Source organism: Lissotriton helveticus, chromosome 1_1 (assembly GCF_964261635.1).
Source record: "Lissotriton helveticus chromosome 1_1, aLisHel1.1, whole genome shotgun sequence".
In the NCBI taxonomy this organism is placed as follows: domain Eukaryota; kingdom Metazoa; phylum Chordata; class Amphibia; order Caudata; family Salamandridae; genus Lissotriton; species Lissotriton helveticus.
This window is the reverse complement of record NC_136057.1, coordinates 1,359,532,828-1,359,551,035: the sequence shown is the minus strand read 5'-3', so window position 1 is coordinate 1,359,551,035 and position 18,208 is coordinate 1,359,532,828. Positions and strand designations below refer to the sequence as shown.

The following is an 18,208-nucleotide window of genomic DNA, read 5'->3' as shown; positions in this document are numbered from 1 at the left end:
CTTGCAATCTTTGGCCTTGTGATCTGGATACAGGCAATAGAAGCAGTCCTTGTGAGGGTCATCCACGTAAAGCCTCTGTTTAGAGCAGGTGGCACAAGCTCTAAAAAGGCCTTTTTTTCTCTGTCAGTCATTTTGAACAGAGAAAGAACTCGAAGCTGTAGTAGTTGTTGAAGACAAACAGTTGAAAACTCTCTTGAGTAATGGAATAAGGAAAAAACTAAGCAGAGCTCAGTGGAGACTCCCTAGCACAACGTGCGGTAGAAAAGAAAATAAGTTACTTACCTGTAACTACGGTTATCCAGTATTGGTATCTTTCATAGATTCACATGCCTGAATCATTCCCCGTCGTTGACATGGGAGTCCCACGGTATAATAAACAAGCAGTATTCCAGAACTGCCATAGGCTACAATGGCCCTGACCCATGCTATCATAACCCATCTATGTCCTTCTTCAAAAAAGGACCAAAAGCTGAAAGCAGCCAATCAGCTATTAGCACCCTCTAGAACCTTCCCAGCAGAGGCAGTTTCCCTCAGATTTTCACTGCACAAGTGAAAAGTGATTGTCCTGATATAGAAGCCGAAACTGCCTCTACGGGGAGGAGGGTGATTGCATGGAAATCTATGAAAGATACCAATACTGGATAACTGTAGTAACAGTTAAGTAACTTATTTTCTTATCCAGTATTGAGGTATCTTTCATAGATTCACATGCCTGAATCAGAATAGTAACCAGTACCATCTAGTTTTCTAGAATGTCTATTGCGGATGGTGGGAGACTTGCACCTATCAAACCAAAATCTTAGGTTCTAAGCAGAGGACTTTACTTATGAAAACAACAATTGGTTATATATATATATATATATATAAAAAAAAAAATATATATATATATATGAGGTTGGAACGTTGAAGGGGACCGGAGGAAGATCGGTGAACATTTTTTCGCAAAGACTCTTAAGTAGAACACTCCGCAGCTTTCCAGTACTTAACCCTATACTTATGGGGGTAATACATTCAGCCACTACCTGTCAACACTTACCCGGTTTTACAGCATTCTGGGAGCTGTAGTTGTGAGAGAACTGCAGTGTAGTTGCACCCATGTGACCTGTGGTCAGCGGACTTTTGCCAATAGCCAATACCAGTGGTTCTGGACATTCAAAGGTGGGGGTGGAGTTATACTTTGCCAAACCGCAGCATCTGAGGAAGGCCGTAGGGCTGAAATGCATTATGCACATGCTGTAACCGAATAAAGATCTTCCATCGTTCTCCCCCGAGTGGCCTCTCCCTGTTCTTCACGGAGTGTTTTTTTTTGGATATATATATATATATATATGTATGTATACACGTCTCCATAACGAGAGGATAAAAAAGTTAAGATAATAACGTAACCAAATGCATACCTTACTAGGAAATGCTGCACATATTTCCTTAACATATGCATATAAACTTATACCTATACAGTATAATATCTGCAATTATCATAGAGAAAAACAGAAGTCTCTTTCCAAAGGAGAGAAAGAGGCTTACCTTAATGGAAAAGATGGCGAAGTACTGCCTGACCCACTGCTGCATCAGCATCCTGTGAGGATTCCATGGCAATGGTGCTGCGTGAAAGTATGTGTGGTACTCCAGGTTGCAGCACGGCAAATCTTTTCCAACGTCACCCCTGCGAATAGGGCTGTTGAAGTTGCAACCGCTCTAGTAGAGTGAGCGTTTTCCAATCTATTCAAAGGCTTGTTAGTCTTGGTATGACAGAATTGGATTGCGGCTGAAATCCATCTTGCAATAGTGGCTTTTGTTATAGGAGCCCCTTCTCTGCCTTAGCCATAAGCAACAAGCAGTTGATGAGTTTTTCGAATGTCTTTAGTTCTTTGAAGATAAAACTTAAGGCAGTGTTTGGCATCAAGCGTATGTAGCGCCTGTTCCGCAGGAGTTGAAGGTTTCGTAAAGTAAGACCGGAGTATAACCGGCTCATTGAGGTGAAACTGAGAAGGCACTTTAGGAATAAATGAGGGATTAGTCCTTAAAATTACAGCATTGTCTTTGAAAATCGAGAAAGGTTTCTTGATCGTGAAAGCCTGGATCTCGCTCACCCTCCTGGCAGAAGTAAGGGCTAGAAGAAGATCGACTTTGCATGTAAGGTATTTCAAATCAACTTTATGAATGGGTTCAAAAGGCCTTTTCATAAGCTGTGCGAGAACTACATTTAGGGTCCATTCTAGGGGAGGTGCCCGCACTGGTGGGAAATCACAGAATAGTCCTTTCATGAATTGTTTGACAAGACTTGATGCATACAGAGAAGTGCCACTCGAAGCTGTTCTGTAGCGAGAGATGGAGGCTAGATGCACTTTAACCAAAGAGAAAACTAAGCCTGATTTTGCCAAAGAAAGAAGATATGGTAAAATCTGTTGAGTGGTTACCTGAAATGGATGAAGATTATTTTGATGGCACCAAACACAGAATCTTATCCACTTAAGCTTGTATGTCTGATTGGTGCTTTCCGCTCTCGATTTTGAGAGAATGTCTCTACACTCCTGAGAAATAATCATGCCCTTGAATTCCAGGAATTCAGGAGCCAGGCATGCAAATGTAGGGATTCCGGATTTGGATGCTGTACTTGACCGTTGTCCCTGGACAGAAGAGAGGAGACAACTGCAGACGAATAGGACTCGTTTCTGAGAGGTGAAGGAGTTCCGAAAACCAATGTTGCCTGGGCCACCTGGGTGTAATTAGAATCAGGCGACACCCCTCCAGCTTCGTTTTGGTTAGTAGTTTGGGAATCAATGGGATGGGGGGAAAGCGTAGGCATAGATCCCTGACCATCGCATCGAAAGGTAATTTCCCTGAGATCCCGGGAGAGGGTACCTGCTGGCATAGACCCGGCATTTGGTATTGTTGTTTGTGGCAAACAGATCCAGCGCTGGTTTCCCCCATAGAGAAAACACTCTTCTCAACTGAAATTGATTGAGTTCTCATTTGTGGCAATTGTCTGTCACTATGCTTAGAGCATCTGCCAGCGTATTTTGTAAACTTGGAACATGTTTGGCTTTGAGAGAGATTCCTTGTTCTGTTGTCCAGTTCCTGTGCTTCTGTGGACAGCGTGAGAGATTTTGTTCCTCCCTAATAGTTTATGTAAAACATACTGGTAGTGTTGTCCGTATGGACTAGTACCGAAGATCCCGCAATCATTGGAAGGAATGCCTGTAGGGAAAGGAATATGGCCTTTAACTCCAGGCTGTTGATGTGGCTTTGCCTTTGGGCATTGGACCATTTGCCCTGAATTTAAAGGTCATGCAGATGGCCACCCCAGCCGTCCATGGAAGCATCCGTTGTCAGGATGAAATCTGGTATTTCCTGTAAGAAAGTCAATCCTTTTGAAAGGTTTGGGGTAAGAAACTCCCATCTCATTGCAGTCTTCATAGCTGGGGTAATGCAAATTATGTTTTCAAAAGATCCTGATGTTTGAAGCCATTGTTTTTGCAATTCCTCTTGAAGAGGCCTCATCTTGAGTCTAGCTAAAGGAACCAGATCGATCGCTGATGAGCCCATTCCGAGCAGCGACTTGTATTTCTTCACTGAAATGGACATTTCCTTGAAATGCTTTTTGCCAACAGTCTTCGCCGGATTTGACGTTCCTCTGACAAGAACGCTTTGCATTGAACTGTGTCCAGCATGGCTCCCAGGAAAAGTAATGTTTGACTGGGCGTGAAAAATTATTTTACATTGACCGTCAGTCCTAATTTTGTGAACAGTTGTGAACAAGTGTTGGTGGTTTTGGACGCTTGTTTTGCTGTAGGAGCCTTTAACAGCCAGTCCTCCAAGTATGGGAATACTTGATGACCTTGAGAACGTAAAGCCGCCGCCACAGGTGCCAGGCATTTTGTGAATATCCTGCAGGCCGACTTGAGACCAAATGGGAGAACCTTGAATTGATATTGGGTACCAGCCACTGCAAATCGGAGAAGTTTTGATGTTCTCAATGAATGGGGATATGGAAATAAGCATCTTCTAAATCGAGGGAGGTCATGAAATCTCCTTTGTTGAGACGTCATAGAATCTCGGTTAAAGTTACCATCCTGAAAGTTTGCTTTCTTAGGAATTTGTTTAACTTTCTGAGATCTAAGATCGGTCTCCATTCCCCTGACTTCTTCAGGATCAAAAAGAAGCAGGAATTAAAACCTTGACCCCTTTGCAGGGTTGTTTCTTTCTCTATGGCTCCTTTCGCGAGCATAATTTAAATTTTGTTCTGCAATAAGTGAAGACGAGGGGGGGACTCCCCTGGGTGGTGTAGTTGGAGGTTTTTGTATGAATTCCAATGTGTGACCGAAGGCGACCAGATCTAGTACCCAAGGGTCTGATGTTATGCTCCCCCAATGTTGGAGAATACTGGATATATTCGCACCCACGGGAGGGGAAATTAAAGGGTGGCTGGTACCCTGTACCCTGATAAAATTAATGTCTTCTTCTGTTGTCCTTGCTTTGGGTCGATGTTCGCTTTCGGCCCCCTTGGCGATAGAAACCAGCCGCAGCTTCTTAGCGTGTTTCCCTGTCGAGGAGGGCATAGCAAACTCGGATGGCCAGGGCGTTTCTCTAAAGTTGGGGGGGAATTTTCCGTAGAGGAGTATTTCAGACTTATCTTTGTTACACTTAAGTTGAGCAGCAGCTAGCCAATTAAATACCGAGGTCAAACAATTTTTTGCGGAGGAGATGGATTCATCGGTTTTTCTCATGTAACTAGGAGCTGGGTGTCGTTGGTGTAAGCAATCATTTTTGCCCCAAGTCCTCTGCTAATTGGACCAGTGGGGTAACGTAGATGTTAAAAAGAAGGGGGCTAAGGGAAGACCCCTGTGGGACACCTGAGGAGATGAAGAAAACAGTGGCAGCCAGACCTGTTGCATCCGCCCCTCCAGAAAGGACATAAGCCAACCCCAGGCAGTGCCGGAAACACCAATTTCTGCAAGTCGGGTGAGCAACAGTAAGTGAGGATCCGTGTCGAACGCTGCCGACATGTCAAGCAGAATCAATGCTGCCCTCCCGCCGGCGTCCAGACACTCCAGGGTGGCTTCTGAGATTTCCACCAGGGCTGACTCGGTGCTATATGATGCCGTAAACGCTGACTGGGCCGGATGTAGGAGGCCCGAGCTTTCGATGAACTCTGTGAGTTGTTTAGTCACCACCTTTGCACACACTTTAGTCACACAAGGCAAAAGGGAGATGGGACGGTAATTCCCTGGGCTAAGAGGATCAAGAGATGGCTTCTTTAGTAAGGGAAGAATCTTGGCCTGCTTCCAGACTTTCGAGACACAGGCCTCCTGAAGGGACATATTGATGATGCTATTGATTTCAAAGTTGATGGTCTCTGCAGCAGCAGGCAACAATCTGGCTGCGCAGGGGTCCGATGGAGAGCCTGAGTTCAAGCCCTTCGGAATCTTAAGAGAGCTATATTCAATCAATGAGTGGCTGTCCCTACTTAGCTACACAGAATGCTTTGCTATTTACAATGTAAAGGGTTTTTTTCTTTTTCAAACCTCATCCACAAATACTACCATTACCATATGGGTATTTTGCTGTTGTGTATCCCAATTCACACTAAAAGCTAAAAACTACCATCAACCATGCACCTATATACTAGAAAAAGTGTGGAAAGAAAAAAATGGCACCTCACGGTTGCAACACCACGGGGGGAAAAGCTGACTGGTGCTCGCCAGCAAACCCGCTTTTCATCATGGGTTACATTTTTTCCGAAAACAAAAATGTGTGTGCAATTTAAGAACAACTCGACCCAGTGAAAAAATAAACAAGAAAAAAACCTATATGTGATTCTATTTCCTAGAGATATGCCATAACAGTGCTTATGTATAAGGACCCCGTGAGAATATAAAGAGATAATTCTCACCAATTAAAAATTGGTAAAGCTTACTTGCTTATAATATCTTTTATTCCTTGCTGTAAGCTTTCCCACATTAAAAATGGCTCATATAGAACCATAATTACTCATTATTAGCCAAAAGAGAGCCAGGCAGATCAGTGGGAGTAAAGGCAGGCAGGAGGTGAATAGGATTAACAGGTGGATTCACCAGAGGTAGGGGCCCAGCTGTAACCCTGCGGCAGGAGGTAAAAGCTGCCTGGATTGTGCGTATTTTGTCCATTAAAAGATAGAGAGATTATCGCACTAGGCCTCTGTAGATGGAGGAGAACTCAATTGGGCTGTAGGAGTCATGAAGCAGTGGACGATGGAAACATTTCCTTGGTGTTGTTCCTGGCAAGGTTAATGCGGGTCGAGTAGTATAGGCTTTTAGCATGGGCTATAGCAGAGTAATAAATTTTTTGTTTTAACCTGAGCATATGCTTAGCCAAAGGGCAAAAATCTTTGCACTTCCAATCCCGCTCTAGTTTCTTGCACTCATGTTTTAGCACTTTCAGGTCGGGCGTGAACCATGGTTTAGAAGGTGACTCCCTAGAAAGCCTAAGGGGGGAGGCCGAGGATACCAAATCCATTGTGTTTGAAACCCAACTTGTGAAGTCAGCAAGTCTCCCCTCAAGATCTTTAGCAAGAGCGGGCCTGGAGGCCGCCAAGTCCTGGCTAAACACAATCGGATCAATTTTGCTAAACGCCGGTTTGCGTTTGCATCGAAGGGGGGGGGGGTCAGCGTTAGCCACCCCCCGAGAGAAATAGATCAAGAAGTGGGCAGACCAGGGTACCGGGAAGGGATCCCGGGAAGGGATCATTCACAAGATGGGAAAATTAGAGTAAATTGGATCGAGGATATGGCCCCCTTGGTGTTTTGGGAGATTAATTCACTGAGAGAGCTGGGCCAGATGTAGTATATCAAGAAAATCACGTGAGTCCCTAGTATCCGTCTGATCAAGGTGGATGTTAAAATCATTGAGGATAATGTAGTGGGAAAAGTGAAGAGCCTGGGGGACAATAGCATCACCTCACACTTTGAGAAAGGCCCCAGCTGGTCCAGGATGCCTATAGATTAGGGAGCCCCCCCCAAAGTAAAATGTGCCAAGAAGCGAATGCTGAAATCTAAGGCTTCGCATTCCCCAAATGAGCCAACCTCACCCCCATGAAGGTCCCACTTATCCTTGTATATAATGGCCAACCCACGCCCCCTTCCCTCTGGGTGATCCGCTCTAGAGATCCTATAGCCATCAGGAATGGCCAGTGGGACAATTGGATCAGAAGAATCATCTAGCCATGTCTCTGTAATAAACAGGAGAGCCACTGGTTTATCCACAAGGAGGTCAAAAACATATAGATGGTGTTTCTTGGGTGAGCGCGCGTTGATCATAGCAGCCAGAATTGGAGGCCCTCGTGTGAGCATACTGGATGAGACACTAGATTGACTGCTTTTGCCTGGTCCGAACCCAGCCTAAAATTGCAGGTTGGGCGGATGGTATCTTAGCACATAAGCACATCCCAGCTCCTACAATGGGAGCATGCAATGCAATGCATGTCGGAAGTGTCAGCATATCAGGGAAACTCCATATTTTTCCATTTGCCGGTCTCTCTCAGTATAGGAGGTGCTAGCCAGTACACATTAAAACTGTTTTCTGTGCTCACTTCCTAGGAGGGTGAGATGGTGGGAATCTGCAAACACATGGAATGTCTTCAACACACTGTATTTTGATAAAACAGGAATAATTGTAATTGTAATCGCCTTTATATAGCGCTTACTACCCCATACGAGGTCTCAAAACGCTTTTCGGCGAGTAACACACTACTTTGGAACCCCAAAAGTATTAGTTGTTAATTAGTATAGGGAAATATGAAACTAATTTGAGCAAAGGAAATGTGAGTTTGTTAGTTGGATTGGAAAGGATAGTGGAGGGATAGAAGAGGGAAGACTCTAGAAAGTGTTTATTTGGAGATCATAGCAGTGGTAGGAGATTTAGGATGAGTAAAGGAGAGATGGACATATAAACTAACCTTGGGTTTGGATAGTTGCAGGCTTTGGTTGCGCGGGTAGCATAGGGGCCATCCTCATCTGGGTAGCATCGCTGGGGCCAAGAAACTGATCAATGCTTCCAAGCGGAACATCTGGGCCCAGCATGGGATTGGCAGAAGCATCATTGAAGGTGGCATGGTGAGCTCTGTATGAATAAGGCGGGGAAAAAGACCCGGAAGGTCTTACCATGGCTTGTGGCAGTTCTACCCTCTGCACTGTGCCAGCTGTCGGGTGGTTCAGGGAGAGACTAGCGAATGGAATGCTCGCACCCACATCTACAACTAGAGATGGAGCTGACCAAACTGCTGGAGCAGGCTGTGGGGACCAAAACACAGGCACATTGGATCCCAGCATTGGGGGAGCTGATGCCCATGACAGGAAAGGGTTTGTAGATGCAGGGTAGGTGCTAGCCCACACTGCATGCCCAGTTGCCCCCGGTAAAAGGACAGAACTGGGCCACTGGGCTGGGTAGAGGTTGGCATTTGTCCATGTCGCCGATCCTGTCACAACTGTCTGGAGCTGAGAATTGGCCCATGAGAGGGACGGATCTGACTGTGGAGCGTCCGTAGACCAGACGATGGATCCACTCGGACCCTGGTTTAAATAGTTGTCTAAACTGGATCCCATCTGATTGGTTACCAGGAGTGGACCTTGGGGAGGAGATGAAGGCCCATGCAGAACCGATCTCTCTGAAGGTGTTGGCGAGGGAGGTTCTGCTACTAGTGGATTCAGGGATTGAGGTTTCACAGTTATCTCAGCCACTGAGTCAGCCGGATGTCTCCATTTTCTTTCATATCGTGGGAGAGTTGTTACTTTCTTTGCTGGATCATGCTGCGAACCTGGAAGAAAGAAAAGGAGGCACATGCATTCAGCCAAAAAAGCATGGGCAACCAGTTCTAAAAACATATCGCAACCATCATAAAAAAACTATGCCTTCTTAAATTCATATGGCTATACAGCAGTCAACACACAATGAAATACGCTCTTGGTCCAAAAGGGAAATTAGCTTTTCTTACAACTTAATTTTAAATCATTAGCATCTTTGAATTCATAAACAAACCATATCTCCGCTTTCGTGTGGGGTCTGATGACACCTTTGTACTACATAGAGAAAACCTACTCTTGTGGATGTTAGTCCTTTTTCACTTTCTACATTTGATTGTTCTGGAAGGCGGCTTCTTTGTATTCTACTGCAATATCACCCAAGTGCATTGCCAATATGGTAGTGCCATTTGGTTAAAACAATTATTTTTCTTCTGAATTTTGACTACATCGCTGTTCTTTTGGGAATATATAAATCTTACTCCAATTGTTCTTCAGTTCTTTGCACATGACTCCTATTCAAAAAACAAAGTTTCTGGATCCAGACTGACACCTGGGAAATTCAAAGGTAAGGAATCTGCAGCTATAAGTTTCTATCAGATGTCATTGTTTACAAAATAAAAATGATAACGGCCACTGAATAATGCCCTAGTTACTTACCAGCAATCTTCATTACTCTCTGTCCAAGTCTTCCTCACTACACTCATTATTTGATGATCAATAGCTCCTGTGGACAGACCTTCTATTTTCTTTTTAATAATTTTTTTTTATTGATTTTTTTCCCCTTTTATCCCGTGGTGGTGGGAAAGATGAACCATCAGAACATAGATACATCAATCAAGATATATGCATAGAAAAAATAATTACATAAAAATAACAAATAAACATAATTAATTAGTTAATTTGCAATCCATTTTTCAAATGGTGCCCAGTTCTTAGCAGCGATTAAACGTCTTCTCTTTCCTCTGAAGGGCTGGACGAAAGTCTCAAGTTTATACCAGGCCAACATCCTGGCTTAGGAGTGAAAAAAAGTAGGAGGTTCGGAATTTATCCAGAGTGATGTAACACAAAGTCTGACCATAGCCATAGAAATAAAAAGAAAGGCTTGTAAATATCTTGTTTTTTCAATAGCAGTAGAATATTCATAGCCAGTAATAACCATTTCAGCAGAGATTTTAACTGAGGTTTTAGTAACCTGCGTGAGAAAAGTTTCAATTTGATTAAAGAAAAGAGATAACTCCGGACAACTATAAAACATATGAACAGAATCTGCAGAGGGAGATTTACATCTTGCACAAAACGAACCTTTTCCCACACTAGCAACCCTCCATCTAACAAGTTTTGCAGGTGTATAATAGAGATTGAACATAGCCATATAGCTTTGTGAGCGAAGAGTACCTGATACCAAAACCAGCCTAGCTAATGACAATGGAAATTTTAAGTCTATAGAAGGTACTCCAAATTTTATCGCCCATTTATTGTTCTGATCATGTAGATCATCAGGAAGTTGGGATAGGAAAGATTGATATAAAGTGCCGATTTTAGTTTTCCTTCTAATAGATTCAACTATAGCAAGTTTTTGAAACATTGTTGATTTTGAGAAAGCTTTTTATCCAAAAAACGTCTAAATTGGAGATATTTAAAAAAATGGTTAGAATGCAAATAATATTTCTCTTTTAAAAAGGTGAAAGAAGCTATTTGCCCTTGGTCAGCCAGATCACCGATCTCCTTTAACCCGAGGGCTATCCAAGTATTTGCCACCCCCTCTTGAAATATCATTGGGGGTAATCCAGAGGCAGTAAATGAGGTATAATAGGTGAGTTTAGGGATATGGAAGTGTCGACGAACTCTTTGCCATACCGAGAATAATGCCCACAATACCTTAAATTTAGTTTTTTTTAAATAGCTCGGTTCAAGTATACGAGTAAGTACCCCATTTATGGAGTCTCCCAATGATATTGAATATATTGAGGGTGAGAGATGGACCGGGAGTTCAGCAGTAACCCCTAATAGAGGAATAGCAAAGTGTTGGATCATGGCTGCCCAGTAATAAAGAGTTAAATTTGGGACTGTCCATCCCCCACGATCCTGCGGGAGACAGGTCCACTTAGCTGCCCGCCTCGGTTTACGATAGGACCACAAAAATCGCTGACAAATTCTTTCTGCTTTCTTTAAAATTAAAGAAGGGATTATTAATGGGATAGATCGGAAAAAATATAAACATTTAGGGAGAACAAACATTTTGAGGATATTAGACCGACCGAACAGCGAGAGATGTAAGTGATCTAATCGCTCTAATTTGTTATGAAGAGAATCAATAGTAGTAGAGTAGTTCAAATCTAAGATCTGATCTACATCAGACGAGATTTGAACACCAAGGTATGTTGCTACAGAGGTTATGGGAACTTGAGAAATGGGCATAGCCGTAGATTGTAGGATTTGTGTTTTTGTAATATTTAATTTATAGCCTGAAATTAGGCCAAATTCAGCTGCCAAGATCTCCAAAGCAGGAAAAGATTGAGCGACATTATCTGTTAAAACTATAATATCATCAGCATATGCCAATGACTTGTATTTAGTTCCGTGAACAATAACGGGAGTGATAGTCTGGGGATTTTCTATTAAGCATAAAAAAGGATCAATGAATAAAGCAAAAAGAAGAGGGGAACAGGGGCATCCTTGCCTGGTGCCCCTGCTGATAGGGATATAATGTGATTCACTCCCAGAAATACGAATTTTAGCAACTGGGGATATGTACAGAGCTTGTAGAGCTTTAATAAACTTTGGTGTGTAACCCTTCCAAGATAAAACACCCCATAAATACCTCCAGGAGACCCTGTCAAACGCCTTCTCGGCGTCTAACAGGATCACCCCGAGGGGAGAGTTTGTAGTGTTTGCCCAATGTAGAAGGGATATTACTCGCCTGATATGATCAGTCGTATCCCGACCGGGAATGAACCCGTGTTGACGAATGGAGACCAGTGAGAGAATTGTTTGGTTTAAACGGAGAGCGAGTATCCTTGAGTAGATTTTGAAATCTGTATTGATTAAAGCTATTGGTCGATATGAAGCTGGGTTTAATTCATCCTTACCTTTCTTTCTGAAGAGCACAATAGTAGAGTGTCGCCAAGAATCGGGAATTGAACCTGTCTGTGCGAGACGGAAAACTTCTAGCATTTGCTGGTTAAATAGATGTGAGAAAGTTTTATAAAATTCTAAATGAATGAGGTCTGGACCTGAGGCTTTGCCATTAGAAAGAGATTTCATGGCGATCAGAACTTCCTCCCAGCTAATAGGTTCAGCTATGATTTGATTCTGGACGTCAGTAACTTTTTGAGTGTCCATGAATTGAAAAAATTGAATTAGAGCAGTTTGTTGATGTAAAGTTATATTAATATCTTCCGTATATAAAGTTGAGTAGAAATCAGCAAAAACGTCTAGAACATCGCTAGGTGTGTCCTGAATAATGCCAGAGCGGTCTTTAACTCTGATAATCTGATTGGCTACTGCCTTTTGTTGTAAGCGTTTTACTAAAACCTTGCCACAGTTTTCACCCAGTTCGTACATTGAAGTTCGAAATTGAAAGTATTTGGTTGCTATATCTTTGTAAAAAGGGTCTAATAGGTTAGATTTAGCTATAGCAACTGATTTAGTGCTAGCTGCTGTATCTTCCCCCATATGAATATTGAAACTTAGATCCAATTCCGCTTGTTCGAGAGCTGCAAGTCTGGTTTTAAGAATTTGTTGCTCAGTCTTCCGACGGTAAGAAGCAAATCTTTTAGTTTCGCCGCGTAATGCGGCTTTGAATGTATCCCAAACGATATGGACCGACGCAGTACCAGTATTAATTGAAAAAAACTCTGAAATCCATGAATTAAGTTGTTCTTGATATAATTTATCAGTTAGTAATTTTCTATCAAATGTCCATGATCTAATTTGATTGATAGGGCGATCCCAGAGAATAGTAAAGACGACGGGATTATGGTCGGATATGGTTCTTGGATTGGTTTTGATATTAACAGACCGAACAATTTGGAGGGAAGCAAAAACATAATCAATACGGACAATTTTATTGTGGGGTATTGAGTAAAAAGTATAGCCCTCTTGATTTGGATGATGAAAATGCCATGTATCCAACAAACCATGTTCAATCAGGAGAATCCGAAGTGCCTTATAAACTTGAGGCTTTCGTCCAACATATATATTGGGTTTTATTATATCTAGATGGCTGGGAATATTTATATTGAAGTCCCCACAAAAAAATAACGGATGAGGCCAAATGGCCAATACTATGTTTAGGTCCCTTATAAACTGTGGGTCATCTAAATTAGAGGCATATATTGAACAAATAGAGAGGGGACGGCCGTTGATCACTAATTCTGCTATTAACCATCTACCAGAATTATCTTGTTTTACTCTTTTAACACAGCCTAGCCCGGTCTTTAAAATAATAGCAACTCCCCTGATTGTAGAGGTTTGTCGGGTACAGGCCACTAGCTCATAACCTGGGAATCTAAGATATGACCGATTACCCCAAGGGACATGAGTTTCCTGCAGGCAGATGATATCTGATTGCATCACCTTCAATAGCTCAAAAAAGATTCTACGCTTCTTAGGGTCATTTAATCCACAAATATTCCAAGTTGCACACTTCAATGTTTGAGGAACCATGAGATTTGATCAAGAAGTGACAGCCCAAACTGTTTTTGCGAAAAAAAATATAAAGACAATTGTTGTCGCATTCAGGTACATTAAAAAAGTAGAGGCAGTTATGCATGAATAATACGGTCATCTCTGTCCACCACCACCACACCAACCCACATCCCCACCTAGTTGACCCAACCACCCCGCCCAGACCCACCCCCCACCCAGTGAACCCCACACCCCCTCTCCCCCATAGTAGGCATCAGGACCGTAGTCCTTATGATGGTTGAGTAAGCGTTACCCACACTCCGCTGAGCCAATAGCGTTCCCGCTTTTTCAAAATATCGAATGACCCTACCGCACCATTAGAAAGATGAAAAAAAAATTACATCATTTTATATATATCTAACGGGTCATTGAGTAAAGACAGAAATAATGAAGTAAAAACAAAAAAAAAGCGTGACTACTGGCTTATGTTGAACAATCAAACTGATCATACATTGCTTGAGTTAAATTATATTGAATCCAGAAATTCCTTGGCGATGATCTCCGACATAAAGAACCTCGTCTGGCCCTTGAAAATAACTTTTAGTTTAGCCGGGAAAAGTAAAAAAACCTGGGCTCCCTTGGCTTGAAATAAAGGAATCTGTTGCCGGAGATGCCATCGACGCGTAACAGTCTCTGAGCAAAAATCAGGACGAACAAAAAATTGACATTCTTTGGCAGATCGCTTCTTGTTGGGTCTGGCGAGGTCAAATATACGTTCGCGGGCAAGGAAATTATTAAAGCAAACCAAAATAGCACGTGGATAATGGTTGTTCGCAGCAGAGGATTGTTTTTTCCTATTCAATGGAAAGCGATGCGCCCTCTGGATCTCAAGGTTCCAGTCCCACTGGGTGACGTCCGGAAAGGCCTCGGTGAAAAGCTGAACTATAAACATCCGGACATCGTCGCCCTCTTTATTTTCCTCTATCCCCAAAACACGAAGATTATTTCTTCTCGCACAATTTTCAAGATCTGCGAGGTTCCATAGAATGTCCTTACGTTGCTCTTTGACCTCTATAACTAACTCTTTCTGAGTAGCAGCAGCATCCTCAAGAGCAGAGATCCTTTCTTCAGCTTCAGCGACCCTGGCAGTAGTCTCAGTACATGTTTTAATAACCCGTCGAAGAGAGTTCTGCATTTTGCGACAAAACCCCTGAGTTCTCATATTTTCCTGTTTAGTTGCTTCCCTGTGCATCATGATAGTTTGATAGATCGTTGCCAATGAAACCTCTTCAGGGATATCTGGGATATCTGGCATAGTCGGAGTGGTGGCTCCACAGACGTTCTGAAAGTTTAAATCCAATTGTTCATTAGACCGATCCTTCTGGAGGTTTTGCTGAGTAGACAGGGATGATGATTTAGTACCAGAGGCTTTGCGAACTGTATCAATGCTGAAGTCTTTGGATGACGGGTTGGTGCGCCAGTCCGCAGAGTCACTATCATAATCCGACTTCTGAGGCCCCAGATGCTCGGCTTCGTCCTCCCCAGATATGGAATGGTCAGAAACAGAGTAAAAGTTCTCAGTGGACTCGCTAACCTCAGACCCCCTAGTATCATAAGAATGCTCAATAGGAAACTCCGATAGAATGGGTGTATTGCTATTAGCAGATTGGACTGCATTTTCCAGCATGCACTGGGCTGGGGAGGTCTGATAGACAGAGGAATTAAGGATAAGGCCTGGAGTCAGAGCGGAATCTTTTGCTGCAGTAGTGCCATTAACCAGTACAGAAGGTTCAGAAAGGGGGGGGATTCTGCCGAGATGGAAAGCAGTGAGACTGGGACAGTTATAGAAGTACTCACCCCCCCCCCCCCCCTTTATAGCAGAATCCGCAGAATCTGCCGACCTCGAGTTTTCCGCTTGCGCTGGTGTGTGGGAACCGCCATCTATGGTAGAAGTTTTCAGCTTCATTCCAGGTTTGTTAAACATTGCCGGTAGTGTCTGCCCTCTGGTAACGATTGCAGTGGGAGTCAGCGGTAATACAGATTTATCCAAACCAGCGGGACGGGTCTTCTGAGCCGCGGTTGAAGCTGCAGCTGCTGTGCTCTTCTGGTCCGCCTCCTGCTGAGCCCGAGCTGTACTGCGGGATCTCACGGCAGCAGCTGTGGCTTTCGATGGTACCTTCGGTGGTTTCATTTTTCCTGACGCCGACAGCGTTGAGCAACTTGCAGAACAGCCGGGTGAGTAACTACAGAGCGGCGGAAAGGAGGGTCCCAGGCTGGATAGCCGACCAGGTGAGCCGCTGTTTAAACGGGACGGAGCTTGCCAGAGCCACAGAAGTCTGCGTAAAGCCGCCGGTCTGACAATACTTAAGCGAGAGAAAAATGCCATGAATCAGATTGAGTCCGTGTTTCTTGCCATGCCGTGTAGATAAGAAGTTTATTAGGCGAAGTTAATGCAAAGAGCCAGTAATCACGTAGGGGTCCGCTACGGCTCAGAGGAGAGAAACGCCGACTCACTCAGCCGAGCTCACGGCCGCCATCTTGCCCACAGACCTTCTAAAGCAAAAGTTAACATGATAGTTAAGATGGGTGACTCCCTATTCCTTTAATCAACATACAAAGGTAGTCACCCTCTTGCACATCCTGTTTCTAGTTCCAAGTCTCAATTAATGTCCCCCTGGGGTGGGAGGGATGAGAAACTAGGCTGAGGAGAGGAAGACTTGGATTTGCAATAATGAAGATTACTGGTAAGTAACTGGGGCATTACATCCTCATCTGTCTTCCTTGCTGAAGACTACCTGATCAGCTGATACCAAAGCCTAGATTGGCTTCACAATCATATCACTAACAGAATCACAGACTTGTGACATGAGAAGACAAACCGTAAAGGTTTAATAATGTGTAGAATACTTGTTGTTCCCTTACATATTAAACTGTCTGAACTTGCATTCAGGAATGAGGAAACAAAAGATATGGAACCACAGCCCCCCAGTTCCAATCTATAGTGGTCCATGAATGTTTAAGGCGATGACCATGTGGCCGTATTACAAATCTCCTCAATTGACACCCTCTAAATGATGTCCCAGTTGTCAATCTGCTCCTTGTTGGTCTACCCTGGATCTGGTTAACCACTTTTTACCCAGAGAATCATATGCCAACACAATTGTTTACTTCATCCATCTCCTCTGGGAAGAATGGAAAAGTTGTAATCCATTTCTTACTGTGCCAAAAGTCACACATAGATCTTTGCCTTTCTGACCTCCTCTGTAATCCCCAGGAAGACCAAGAGAGTTGTAGAAATGAGTCTTACTCTGATTGAGGATCATGAGCTACAACTGGTAGCACCACCTCTCAAGAACAATGAAAAAAAGAACAGAATCTTTGGGACAAACTTAGGGCTAAGCTTCAAAACCACTGTGTTTGGGGAACACCTTCCTAAATGGTTATGATTTCAAAAATCACCCAATTCACCTTTCCTTCTGACCAAGGACACGGCCACTAAAAACCCCACCTTTAGAGTAAAGAATTTTAAGTCAGCCCTGTCTAAAGGCTCAAAGAGAGGATGTAGGAGTGGTCTTAATATAGTGATGGACAAAGAAGACTAGGTCACTTAGGGACAAAACCTTTCATCTGCCTTGATACCAAAGGATGTAGCTGATCAAGGGGAGGGTTCTTAAAAGGTTCTAGTTCTGCCCTCTGTGTATGGAGTGTAGAAGTAGCTAACCCCAGGCAAAACCATCTGGCAACAAACCTGGAACGCTTATGGGAACCATTGATACAGAGACAAAGCCCTTATACCTGCACCATTTTTCATAGTTTGACCAATGCTTTGAATAGGCTCTAAGGTTCGAAGGACGTCTAGATTGCTAATTATTATTATATTTATCTGATCACTTGGTATCGCACGCAAATCACTCCTGAAGGAGGATCGCAGCGCTGCGCAAGAGGAGAACGGGAAATCTTAAATAGCCAAGTTTTAAGCCCCTTCTTGAGGGAAGTGGAGTCAGAGCAGGTGTTAAGGCCTGAAGGAAATTTGTTCCAATGGTAGGGGGCAGTGCAGGAGAGCAATCTACCGCCATAGCTTGAGGTGCAGCTGCAAGCATTCACCAAAAACGCCCTGTCCAACGATCCCAGACATCAAGAATGAAGATAAGGATTTAAAATGGACAAGAGATAAGCTGGCAGCCACCTAAATAGGGGTTTGTGTGTCAAACAACAAAGTTTAAAGATGGCTCGCTTCCTAATAGGCAGCCAACAAAGCTTTCTAAAGATCGGGGAAGAAGACGAGCACGAAGGAAGGTTACTGATTAGTCACGCAGCAGTATTCTGGACCACCTGCTGTGTGACAGCAGGGTATCATTTATTGAGATCAGCAAGACGTTTCCATATTCCAGGTGACTGGTGATAAGAGCCTGGACCAGAGTCTTCCTACCAGAGTCGGTGAGCCAGGGCTTTTTTTAAAAGCCTCAAAGTAGCAAAACATTTTACTTTGGAGTCATTTATATAGCGCACGAATCATCCCCAACAGGGATCTCTTGGCGCCTGAGAAAGAAAGACCTCATGCAGTGTAAGATCTTAGAATAGCCAGGTCTTAAGCATTTTTTTTTAATTGAGGTAGATTAGGGCAGGCACACATTTGATCTGGGAGGTCATTACAATGTTTGGGGGCCAGATAAGAGAAAGCGCGACCACCCATTTTAACTTTCTTTATTCTTCGGCTGCAGAGCAAGCTGCGGTTACTAGATCTGAATTGACGTCCAGGTTGATACCGCTCAAATTTGTTGGTCAGATAAACCGTTCTCGTT

The 18,208-nt window shown here is 43.4% G+C and overlaps 1 protein-coding gene across 5 annotated transcripts in view; it reads right to left on the bottom strand.

Annotated features, from left to right (window-relative positions):
* The window catches only part of ENTHD1 (ENTH domain containing 1), a 1,583,016-nt gene that overhangs the window by 295,929 nt on the left and 1,268,879 nt on the right, over positions 1 to 18,208 (bottom strand). For all 5 annotated transcript variants that reach the window (XR_013608914.1, XR_013608915.1, XM_078683401.1 and 2 more), the window contains exon 7: positions 7,934 to 8,791. Coding sequence is in view for 3 of the 5 variants with exons in the window: in XM_078683401.1 (XP_078539527.1) it covers positions 7,934 to 8,791 (858 nt within the window). In the remaining 2 variants the exon portion in view is untranslated. The remainder of the gene's footprint in view (positions 1 to 7,933; positions 8,792 to 18,208) is intronic.